Here is a 12,847-nt window from a genome sequence, read left to right as displayed (position 1 = left end):
ATTGCTTTTTGAAGTATAATCATCAAAGTGATACTAATACCATATCTGCCAGTTGCTTCGTTTTCCTGTGTAAAAAAACAAAGAGTTCTCGTCTTGTTCATTTATAATAACATTCGTTATACAATTTTCCGCATTCGAAATGAAGATTAAGAATGAAGAAAATGATAAGAGTAGAACACTCATGAACTTGACACACACATTCATGTAAAAGATTCGCTTTCTCAAAATAAGGATACATCGCATTCAGAAGGTCATCCAAATGCAAATGTTCACTTAAATCAGACATTTCTGCAGTATAGTGTGGCGGTCGATAAATTCTCACATCATTTCAAAAGATATTCTAGATCTGGATATGTTTGCACTGTATTGATATGTATTTAAAAATAACCAACACAAATACAAGTTGCCGTTGCTTTATTCCACGCCACGCGGTACTGTAGGCTCAGGACCGGAAATGTTGGAAAGTCAGATTAGGCGGTTCCACGTCATAACTGATTGTGCAAACAACCTGTATTTGCGTTCTGTTTCTAACACAACAAATTTACTGATGATAAAATACACATTTACTAATGATAAAATACATTAGAAAGAACGCAAGTTTCGCAAAGCATGAGTCCATTGTTGATAAGGTTACACGCTACCATATACCTCATCATTATCATCATCACTATCATCATCATCATCATCATCATCATGATTATCATAATATCGATTGACATATTCTTCGTAGTACTATTAGTTTTAGACTTGCTAATTACAATATAAATGATAACCAATACGACTATTGTAAAACAACTTTTTAAAACAGATGATGAACTCTTGATTGACAATAAGTCCTTACATTTCAGCGTCGGCGCAAACCAAGCCTGTTATCACACCGTCCGGTGTGGTTCCAGTTGTACAAGGGAGTAACCTGACTCTTACATGTTTCATTGAAAGCAACGTAACAACAATTAATTACCAGTGGTGTTTTAAGAATCGAGCAGCTGCATACTTTTGTTTTAGTGCGATTGACCAGGACGGGTGTGTCCAAATTTATGCAGACGGATCTCTTCATGGAATTCAATGTCTTGGCAACAAATTGTTCAACCTGACTATCTACAACATTCAGAATTCTGCTGACGGGAAATATTGGAAGTGTAATCACGTAGTGGGCAATACATCCAAGAATAGCGAGCCTATAAAGTTAGACATGCAAGGTACAGGATGTTATTTCACTTATTATTTGAAAGTTTTAGAAATGTTTACCAACACAAAACCTTGTATCATATATATTAGATGAATCCGTCCTTTAAACATACATTTAAAAGAATTTAATTACATGTTTCATGCACAAATGAAACGTGCAACATTTTCCATACATCTACTATTTTCGTCGGTGTTTCCAATCAAATCCAATGTTAACGCACTATTCACGACGAAAGTCAAACTATTTGTTTATTTACCCGAAGATTATTTGTTTGATATAATACGTTTACTTGTATCTTTGGTTCTGGGTTTTGTTTTGCTTACCAACTGTAAGTCATATTTGTCGACAGCAAAGCGTTAGTGTAATAATAAATATTTACATATTAGGCTCTTTCCTATTGTCCGAAAATATCATCCTGATCCTGACCTTTTTGTGTATCAATCCATTTTATGAATGCATTCATTACACGTTGATGACGGCGATGATATCACTTTTCGTGTGCGATTTGTGTATTATCTGTCACTTTCGCGACAAGTACGACGATGGTTGAATTTATCGAATTACTTGATTAACATTTCAAAAGAAGCTTAATGTAAATGCACCTGTAGTTAAGTGGTAAACGTATAAGGTTTCTTATATTTTGTGCATAAATATATATAGCTTCGAGTCCCGGTCACATCACACCAAATATGATTGACACACAACATTTATATAAAATAACTTTAATGTTGTTTTATTAAATGAATTCAAAATATAGAAATAATACATGTTTATACTCTCCATTCTAAAAGTCACAATATTAAATACATACTGCGACTCGGTATTCGATAATGTCGGGGCTCGAACTCACAAAGTAGATTCAAACAGATATTGCCTATAGACTCTACTAAGGTACTGGTGCGTTACTAGTGTAGTTATGGAATCAGTGCATAATAAGTTTGTCAGTGAGTATAATATAAATCAATAACCAAATTTTTTAACATGTTGTGTATGAAAAGATATTAAGATAATTTAGCTTTGAAACTGTGCTTACATCAAGTCAATTTTGTTGAGTGATACCTTCCGCTGGACAAATTATATATTTATATAACATAATATTTTGCAACCCGTCTGCAATGCTGACAGGTTAACAATTTGTTTAAAATACCAGAGGACGTGTGTCTCAGGGAACCTTTTGTATTTCTTAACATTTCTTGTATTTTATTATCTTAGTTCTAAAGAATCAATTATACGAAAATGACTTTCATTTTATAATTGTATTTCAAAATTGAAGTACAAATTTTCGATGTTTGTACCGTTCTTGACATTCTGGTAGTATGCATGGGACTGGATTTATCCAAAGGCATGCATAAGTGTAACTTATCCGGACTGAAGGATTAGTTAACACGTTCTTTAATTTTTCATATAGTACTTGTGATTCGTGCATGGTAATTTATAAGCTAAATGGCAAAAATGAGCACAATAATTCATATAGATAGACTCTCACATCAAAGAGTATACTTAAAATGCCGAACACTTTTTCTGTATACTTTATATTTTTGTTTCTGAAATACTTATCATCCTCTCTTTTATCTGATACAAAACAGTATCATTATGATAATTAATGCAACTCTTTTACACTGAAACCATCTTCAAACAGTCAATAAGTTTCCGATATTTGACAATGCATTATAACTTTTGCGTATAGAGCTGGACAATGGAAGTTCCTTTGACAATATGTCATGCACAACACACGTATCAACAGTATCGTTGTGACATGTTAAAGTGCATTATTTTGTTGTTTAAACTAACTAATCGCTTCGACTTTCTGAAATAAAATGTATGATATCAACTTTAAAGACGTGCTAGAAGGTGACAAAGATACGTTGTCCGGACCGTCTGAAATATTGTTTTTGGTTATCCTTGAAAATCAAAACTTGTTTATGCCGGGTTACACCGGGTACAGGTCAAAGTCGCTCAGACGTTCTTAAAGTATCTTCACTATCGCCAAGGTGTTCAAATTTAATTCCTAGGGCAGAACAACAAAATGTCACAATATAAATGACAACATGCTTCCTTCTGTGACGAAGGACATCCAGGTGTAGGATGAGAGACGTATCGTCTGTACCATGTTGAATATTGGTAGAAATCATTAGTAGAGATCATTAATATTGTGTATGCATAAGACATTCTACATTGATAAATATTGTAGCTACTTCGCTGTTATTTCAGAATTAATCATTCGTGCTAATTTAAAGTGACTTTCGATTTGTTTATTGACTACAGGTAGAGGAACTGCGATCATGTGGTGATTGGAAAAGATGTACTGGTTGCATTTTTGATTGTTTTGAATGTTTAGTCCAATCTTTTGTTAATATCTTATTATTAATATTGTTTATCTTATATTATTTTTAGTCATTAACGTTAATAAGCAGAACGTCTATAACCAGTAAGGTATATGCAAAAAAAACCAGTAATTATCTAAAAAGAATAGACAGAAATATGAAATATATCACTCTAACTGCTAAATGTCTATATATGTAAAACAGAGAAAAAAATCACATAAGCAATTACATCTAGTCAACAAAATTCCTATATTGCTTTTCATACAGGGTGATGTAACTTGTAACTTGAGCAAATGTCGCAATATTTGAGAAATAAGAATATATCTATAAACTAGAGATCACAAAGCTTTATCATATTCATGCACATTCCTCGTGTAATATTTCTTTTTTCTCTGCAAATGGCTACTTTTAACATATTGAATTTATCTGGCTTTGAAGTGTAAACTCTATCTTTTCAAGTATACCAATAAAATAAAATCCAACGGTGTAAGGTGACAATAACGCGGTGGCCACATAATGTCCATTCTGAATGCAATGAACGTGTTTCGCACTAAAACGAGCACTTGTCCTGCGGTATCTGGTGTAGCTCCGTCTTGCTGAAACCAAATCTCATTAATGTCAATGCCTTTTCTAATAAAACAATGTCAAATACCGACCATTATTCACTGTTTGTGCCTCACAATCCGATTTGAAAAAATAGCCCAATCACTTATGTTGGGCTAAGTGCCGATACCGTCACTTTTTCGTCGTGAAGTGCAATTTATAGGTAAAAGCCATGTGTCTCTCTCTCGCATACTCGACAATTATGCTTTATTTGAACACATATATTTTCAGCTGCGACATTATGAATAATCGTCCAATTAGCAAATGCCAATCTGAAGTATTTTTCTTTTAAATGACATAACAGACAATAAATGTTAACAATTTTAAGTCGTAACGTAATGTTTTATAAACACTTCCATAACTAGAGGAATTTGTAATGTCTCCAAGAACTTCTCTCTCTAATTTGCGCGGTGTTTCCTGTATCATTGGCTGAACCTCAGCAATAATCTCTGAACCCTGGCTTGACCATGGCCTTCCATCGTTGTTTTGACGGGGGTCCAACTGACCAAGTCGTTTTAATTAATTTCACAAGGCGTTGTATTTGAAATTTAGTAAGTTTCTTATATTCTGGGCAGCCTTCTTCAATGTCGAAATATTGAATAAACAACATGCCGGAAATCACACAATAACGTTATCTTTGTTTACGCGTACTACTGAATTTATTGAAAATTAATAAATTATTCCAATTGTAATATCATTTTTTAGCATATATGTTATCTTTTAGAAAAAAAATAATCAAAGAAGTATCATACTTTACAGATCACGTTTAAAATAACTGCATGAAATCCTAAAAAAACAACCTTTTAAATGCCTGGATTGAATATTGGCTAAACAGAAAACCTATTACAAAATCATATAACATTATTACATTTGACAGCTACGTTCACAACTTGTCCGCTAATATAGACAATTTCCTATTCTGACCTACATTCCTATCACGTTTTTTTGTGTAGGTGCATTTCTTTCGGATGTAGGGATACGGATGTAACCTCGGTTCAAAATAATCCAATGAGATCACGGCTTACAAATCGTTTTAGGCAGGATATTGTTAAATTGTTATATAAAATATAAAAAATGCCGATAGCTCTTCACAAAGGAGATTCTTCCTTTTTTTATAGGCTATTTCGTTGGTCGGAAAATGCTTATGAATATTATAGTTATACGAAGTTTCCATCGACAATTCGCCCAGGGTATAATATAGATTATGATACGCTGGGGTACCGAGGATGGTTTTAAACAGGAGGTTGACTGTTTTTAACACAATGAATTTATTGGGGAAAAAGATTTATTAACTTCCTTTTTTGTACAAAAGTACACATAAAAAAGGGTTTTGTCTATTTTCGAAGCGTAATTATGGTAATATCCTTAATGGTTTTATCGCATGACATAGTTTGAATCGTATTGAAATAGGCTTAGCAATGATATACGTAATTCTTTAAATGATGCATTTCTTCATTTAAAAAAAGGCATATAATGTTGTTTTTAGTAAGTATTGGTTTACAATACAGGAAAAACTATGACTCTAGTATAACGTTTATTCCCTCTACATTGTATTTAAATATTGTTACGATTCTTTTGCGTCGGTTCTTCAAGCAAACAAAGTTGAGCAAATCTAAAAATTCATCTAGTACATCTTATAACAACTGTCAAACCTTTTGGCATTGTTTATAAATGATTAAAGTAACTGTTAAAATACAAAAAAAATGTACGTCGTCCAGTGTTGCTGTAGAACTGACCATTGATCCTCATCTGTACTCATTTACTTTTGCTTTCGACCAGATTTTGAAAGCCTTTAGAAGTTTACAACTTTACATATGACATGGACGTTCACGGCCATCCCGTGTAACCCGGTATGAGGATATTAACCTGTATTGATATTTTTTTTTTTCAAATAGCTTCAATCACATTTTCAGAGGGTATCGACTACGTCTCTCTGTCCCCTTCTACCACGTTGTACAGGGTGATAGAGGGAGAACAACTAGAGGCTATAACCTGTTTAGCCACATGTATTCCGGCCTGTACGTACACATGGTCCACATCAGGAAAAACGGTCAGTGCTACAGGCACACTGGACCTCGGTCAGGCGGAAAGAAGGGATGCAGGAACCTATATGTGTACGGTTCAGAACACGATCTCACGATTTTCAAAAAATGGACCAGTGGTGAGCCTCGATGTCATATGTAAGTTGAATGCATACAACAACTGTCGTTGCACCATTCAATTAAATTTACTATAACTGGCGGAAGTTCATTTGCAGATACTATAACATTATCAGTAACAGCGGCAATTTTGTTTTCACCAATATTCGAAAAGGAGTTATAAAAACATTGTTCTTTTACGAGTTTTTGTTTTATGTTAATCTAATCATTTAAGCATTTTAAAACAACAGTTATCGAATATGACTGATTTTGATTTCAATATGTACTTCAATCATTTAAAAAAATCAAAAAGTCCAACAAATGTAACAAAAGATGGACTAGTCGTGAGCGTTCACGTCATACGTAAGTTGAAATTATTAGGGAATTTTCGTGGCGCTTTTCAATCAAGTTTACTATGACTGGTGCAATTTATGTGCAGATCCCAAATGGTAATCAGTAACAGTGCCGCTCTTGTTGTCACACTCTTTCGGAAATGATTTATATTGAACTTTTACAAGCATTTGTTTACATGTAAAGCTAATGAATACAGCAGTTAAAAGTATATTCAACACTAACGATTATCCTCAACAATATGATCTTTGATGTACTTCAATCATAGAAAAAATAGGAACTGATTTCAAAAATGTTCTAAAAGGTGGATTAGTTTTAGGTTTGTTCTACTATGTATGTTAAAACAATCGAGTTGGAAATGTCGTTACTTGCTTATTATTTTTTAACACTAAAATTAAATCAAGAAAAATCTGAAATTTATTTATGCGTTGAATTTATCATATATCTGCACGGCATGGAAGCCGGAATGAAGAGGTTGGGATGGATCAATCATGAGCGTCTATGCCACATGTACGTTGACTGTATGCGATACATTTTGAAGCGCTTTTCATTACTTACTGACAGTGTTTCACATACCATATTTATACAGAAATATGTTATCATATAACTGGAGTAACTGGAAGAGTCATTCGATTCGATGACGATGATGATGATGATGATGATGATGATGATGATGATGATGATGATGATGATGATGATGATGATGATGATGATGATACTTTATTGACATAAACCGTTTGAACATGGAAGCCTAATAAACTATTGTAAACTATTGTAGTTTTTTGAATCGTATAGAAAAATGTTCAAAGGCTCATTCACCCTATTCTTAAAATAGTATGTTTTATTAAAGAAATCGTCTTCTTTCGCTTTCGATATAATTTTGTTTTACAATACACATAAAACTATGATTTTAGCGTAAACTAAATTCCCTGCGCATTTAGCGATTTTCATCTTTATCCTGTGTAATCCGGCATGATTTTATAAACAAGAATTGCTTTTAAAAATAACTTCATTCGATATTTCAGACGGTCCTGACAAGGTAACTCTGTCACCTTCTACAACGTTATACAGGGTGGCAGAGGGAAACAACCTAGCGGCTATAACGTGTTTTGCTACGTGTAACCCGGCCTGTACGTACACCTGGTCCAAATCAGGATCAAGGGTCAGTTCTACAGCAACTTTGTACCTCCGTCAGATTGAGCGAAGGGAGGACGGATCTTATATATGTACGGTATTGAACCCGGAATCAAGTATTTCAAAGAATGGACCAGACGTGAGAGTTGATGTCATATGTAAGTTGAATTTATGCTAGAATTTACGAGGCGCTTTTCAATCAAGTTCATTATAACTTGCATAATTTAATGTGCAGATACCAAATCGTCATCAGTATCAGCGGTGCTGTTATTTTCACAATTATTCTGAAATGATTTGTATCAATTTATTGTTCAATTACAATCATTTGTTTGCTTGTAAAACTAATCAAATCTGCATTTAAAAGCCTCTTTGGAATATGATTTTAAAACAGTGGCTTACATAATTATGATACATAGCGTTTGCTTTAATACTGCCGCTATTAACCGTAAGTGTGCAACGCCATAACGATATGCGATAACAATATTAACAAACCGTTTTCCTTCTTCTTTTTATATAGTCTGACAAACAATAGCTCATATTATAATTTCTACGAACATAATACAGATGTCAATAATTTACGAATTCAATAAAACACATTCTAGTTTTTCTGGGTCATTCCTCGCAGATCATATTATGTACTTTTTATGTCGCCTCAAAAGGTGACGTTTATGTATTACTCTTGGCGTCAGATGTGGCGAAGGGAAGTATATATTACCTTATCATATTGATACTTGGTGACAGTGTTTGTGGGCACAATGACATTTTCAAATTCGATCGTTGTTGTAAGATGTTAAAAAAACTCAAGACCAATATGCCCAACTTGATTGTGTATAATTCCAACATGATGAAATTTGATAACGGTATTTGTGGACATACTTTATCGATCAAGTTAGACGAGAGATGAATGCCTCAAATATTTAACAAAAATGCCCTTATTACAGAAAAACATAGCTGGTGTATTACTTGATAGGCAGATGATAGCCTTCTGATTTATTATCCGAATATGACTGAACTAAGTGACAGTGCTTTTTAGAATTACTTTCTTTACTAAGTTTGACTTTGAGATAACTTAAGGTGTATCAAGCGTTATGGCCGTCATGACTACTTCCGGCTTACTCATTGGTTTCGTACATTAACATTTTGCCCCCGTAATACATCTTACCTATCGCCGTACTAAAGTCTGATGAACATCATATGTTTCCTTCTGCTTGCATCAGATGTTGTTATGTTTTAAATGGAAGGTATTTCTTCACTATTTATAAGTAAATATATAGTGGGAATTGACAATCACCGATGTTTTTCTTTCTTAAGATTTGTAACAATCAGAAAACATTCATATTCAAAGTCGAAACAAATCATTCTTACCAATATTCTTTTCAATCTGCGAGCGTAAAGAATGACCTTGAACAGGTATATTCGTCTCTAAGAGTGCCAATTTACCAGGTAAAACACTGAAATTGATCTCGCATAAGTTCGTACGTTTATGTTATTTAATAAAAAATGTTTTTTGTTTATTTTTGTATTCCCTTGGCTAATTATATTAAGAAGACGTTTTATTCATCGAACATATGTTGGCCCACATACATGTTAATTATTATATACATAAAACGTGAAAAAACATTTTACAGAGGTTGTAAATTTAAGAATTGCTAACATATAGTTTTCATATCGTAGTGTACATATACATTATCAGAGTCTAACATTGTGCAAATATAGTCTTCGTAAACCCATTATTGAAGCAAGGAAGTTTTACAAGTGCAATTAGTTTAAGTATTTCGGTAAACACTTCCTGAATACAACTTTTGCCTCCATCGGGTCTGTCCTATAACATGATTCTCTACAAAGACCAGTGTATTCAATGATCAGTCCTAAATCTCCACTCTGTGAAATCAAGAGTGTATTCAAGAATCTATCCTTCATCTCGACTCTCTGGAGTCAACAGTGTATTCAAGGGTCTGTACGTCATCTCAACCCTTTGGAATTAACATTATGTTCAAGCGTCTGTCATACATCTCGATTCTCTGGAATCAAAAGTGTATTCAAGGGTCTGCCCCTCATCTCGACTCTCTGAAGTATACAGTGTATTCAAGGGTCCGCCCCTCATCTCAACCCTTTGGAATCAACATTGTGTTCAAGCGTCTGTCATACATCTCTATTATCCGGCATTGATATTGAATTTAAGAGTTTGTCGAGCATCACGACCATTTGAAATCAACACTGTACAGAACTGATACATAGTTATGCCTTTCACTCTCTTAACAGGCCAAATAATGCTGAAATGCGAATTACGCATTTTGATGTTTTCATGGAGAGGTTTCTGCTGTTGGAAACTCTTATGTTTTTATACCCATATAAAGTTATATCTGAGATTTTTTTTTGCGTTTTTTTCCGTCCCATCACGAATCGTCATAACATTTTGTGTCGTAGTTGCTCAACACGTATTGATAATACAAACATCAAAAAAGGAATTTTTATAAGCATGAGTAATTTAAAACCTTCACACTGGTTACATTGAACTTTGTCTTACAAGAGTTATGGCTTTTTTCTTATATGGGTAATTTAGTGTTTTTTTATAGATTTATTAGTGAAATAAATATGAAATTCCACTGTTACAAACATTGAAAATATCAATTAAATATTCTTCACTGTTTTTAAAGTTTAGCCTGTTCTGCGTTCCAAATCTATCATCGCCGCACACACTTTTTGTAAAACCAATATCAACGACGTCTTTCTGAAATGAAGTAACGTACGCATACAGTTTTACTCGTTTTTTATAATAAAATGCTGCCAAAGGCTTTAATACTACTGTTGGGCGCAAATAAAAAAGAAGTTTGTTTCAGTGTCTGTGCAGTACATTGCACCTCGTCAACAATAAAAGTAAATATTTCACTCATGGGTGTGTCACTCGTGAAATACAACTTCTGGAGCTAACTCGATGAACTTTATAACGATCTTACACTGAAGCAAACTATTATCATCTATTCAATGGAATGCGATTATCTGAAATCAGTTTTAGTTTCATAGTTTATTGCATTCAACAAAATGATACAATCAAATGAGTGGAATAGAACAGTATCAAGACATTTTCAAGAGCATACAATGTTAACGATGTTATATAAAAGTAGTTTCTATGTTCAATTATTTGAGAGACGTTATTTATGATATTCTAACTCAAGTTGCAAAAAATAGGAATTTTGAAATATCATTGAATCACATTGATTTCTACCTCAAAAGAATGTTAAATTTCGTTATTGTTGGCCAATGGCAAAACTATTTTTTAAACAGTTTAATCCTTAGTTCTTTGTTTTTGGGCACACTAGAAGAATGTGGTATTCCGATTCGATGAAGTTCATGTTGCAGGACTTACAAAATCTTTAATTTGTGGGGGTGTTTTTATATATTCCAGTTTCAATTGCCAACTGGTGTGATGATGTTCGAAATTTTGCTAAAGTATATTTTAATTGTTTTTCAGATATAGAGTCAATATAAATTTCTTTTTTTAATGTATGTTTGTATAGAGCGTTACTGGTTAATTTTGAGTTGTTGTTAACTTTCGAGAACCATTTTTGGTAATAATTATCAAAAAATATTTTTCTGATCAACTCAATACGATGGTTATCAATTTCTTCCTGTTGCCATACGTAACTAAAACCATGTTCTTTTAGGGTGAATTTTACTTGAGAGACCCAATTTTATTTTTAAAAGTTTTATTTTTGATATCATCGTTTTTAAGTGTATTGTTTACCTTTTACTATAGAAGACTCTTTTAAAGATAAAACTTTTTTCCAGTATTTTATCATGTTATACTTTCGATAGACAGATATTTGAGCTCTGCCCAGTTCTCCGTAAAGGGCGATTATATTAGTAGATTGTTTACACCTAACATGCTTCTTATAAATATTGTGTGTATTTATTCGCAATCCGTGGCTGGATGGAATCCCCATATCTCAAATATTTACTATCGATCCCATTAATATATCAAATAATTTATATTTTGTGATAAAGGTTATTCAGTTGTGTCAACAATTTAGAACATTTTATGAAACGAGAATAAAGCAGGTTGTTTGATTAGTTTTTGAGATCTTAGGAAATTTCCATTTTTGAATAGATGTATACCAAAGTACTGAAATGATCGACAAATTTCAATGCGTCCATTATAAATTAATAAATCTATGTGCGTTGATCTGCCGTTTTCAAATATCATTGCTTAAGTTTTGCCTACGTTCATTTTTAATCCCCATGTATTACAGTAAGTTTCAACATTTTCTAACGTTACTTTTAAACTTTCATATGATTTAGCGAATAGTACCATGTCGTCAGCATAAACTAAAAGAAACAGGTTGATATCTTCCAGGGAAATAAATACCAGGCAGGTCAGAGTTTATATTTTTTATAAGATCATTTATAAATAAAAAAACATTGCTAATAATGGAGAACTAGGATCGCCCTGTTTGACGTCAGAGGAATAATTGAAAAAGGGGAAAACCCTAACTTGAACTTAACGCACGATTTCATAGAGTTACATTGCTTTCAGCGCTAAAACACAATAAGTTCTGATATTTTCATTTAGCAGTGTTTGCCAAAGAAAAGAGTGATCAATGCGGTCAAAAACACAGTAAAGTTTTTCATTTTACTGAGCGTTTTCATTATGATCGAGTGTAAGGTAAATATACAGTCTGATATTGATTTTCCTCTTTGAAATCCAAACTGGGTTTTTGTTAATTATTCGTGCTCTTTGACCATAATATTAGTCTATTTCAAAGTATTCGAGAGTATATTTTGCTTGGATGCTATTCAGTGTGATTCCCGTATAGTTTTTAGCATCGTTTACATCACCTTTTTAAATACTGGGGTAATGATTCCCTTTCCCAATGAATGGGGGTATTCATGAGTATGAACTATAAGATCGAACATGGCTTTTAAGAACCACTAGGTAACGTATGAAAAATTATGATGAATCATGTGGTTTAGCCACGAGGTAAAGTTTAAGTCAATCCAGTGGGTTAGCCATTAGGTAACGAATGAACTATTATGATAATCCTGTTGTTTAGCCACTAGGTAACATTTAAATCAATCCAGTGGGTTAGCCATTAGGTGACGTATGGACG

General features: G+C 33.2%; 1 protein-coding gene across 1 annotated transcript in view; it reads left to right on the top strand.

Annotated features, from left to right (window-relative positions):
- The first annotated feature begins 853 nt into the window (after positions 1-853).
- Positions 854-12,847, top strand: part of LOC128235677 (hemicentin-1-like) — a 39,900-nt gene continuing 27,906 nt past the window's right edge. Inside the window, exons 1-3 of the mRNA XM_052950480.1 lie at positions 854-1,199; positions 6,030-6,296; positions 7,631-7,897. Coding sequence (XP_052806440.1) covers positions 1,193-1,199; positions 6,030-6,296; positions 7,631-7,897 — 541 coding nt within the window. The 5' untranslated portion in view covers positions 854-1,192. The remainder of the gene's footprint in view (positions 1,200-6,029; positions 6,297-7,630; positions 7,898-12,847) is intronic.

Source organism: Mya arenaria, chromosome 5 (assembly GCF_026914265.1).
Source record: "Mya arenaria isolate MELC-2E11 chromosome 5, ASM2691426v1".
Classification (NCBI taxonomy): Eukaryota; Metazoa; Mollusca; class Bivalvia; order Myida; family Myidae; genus Mya; species Mya arenaria.
This window is presented reverse-complemented; position numbering and strand designations above follow the sequence as displayed.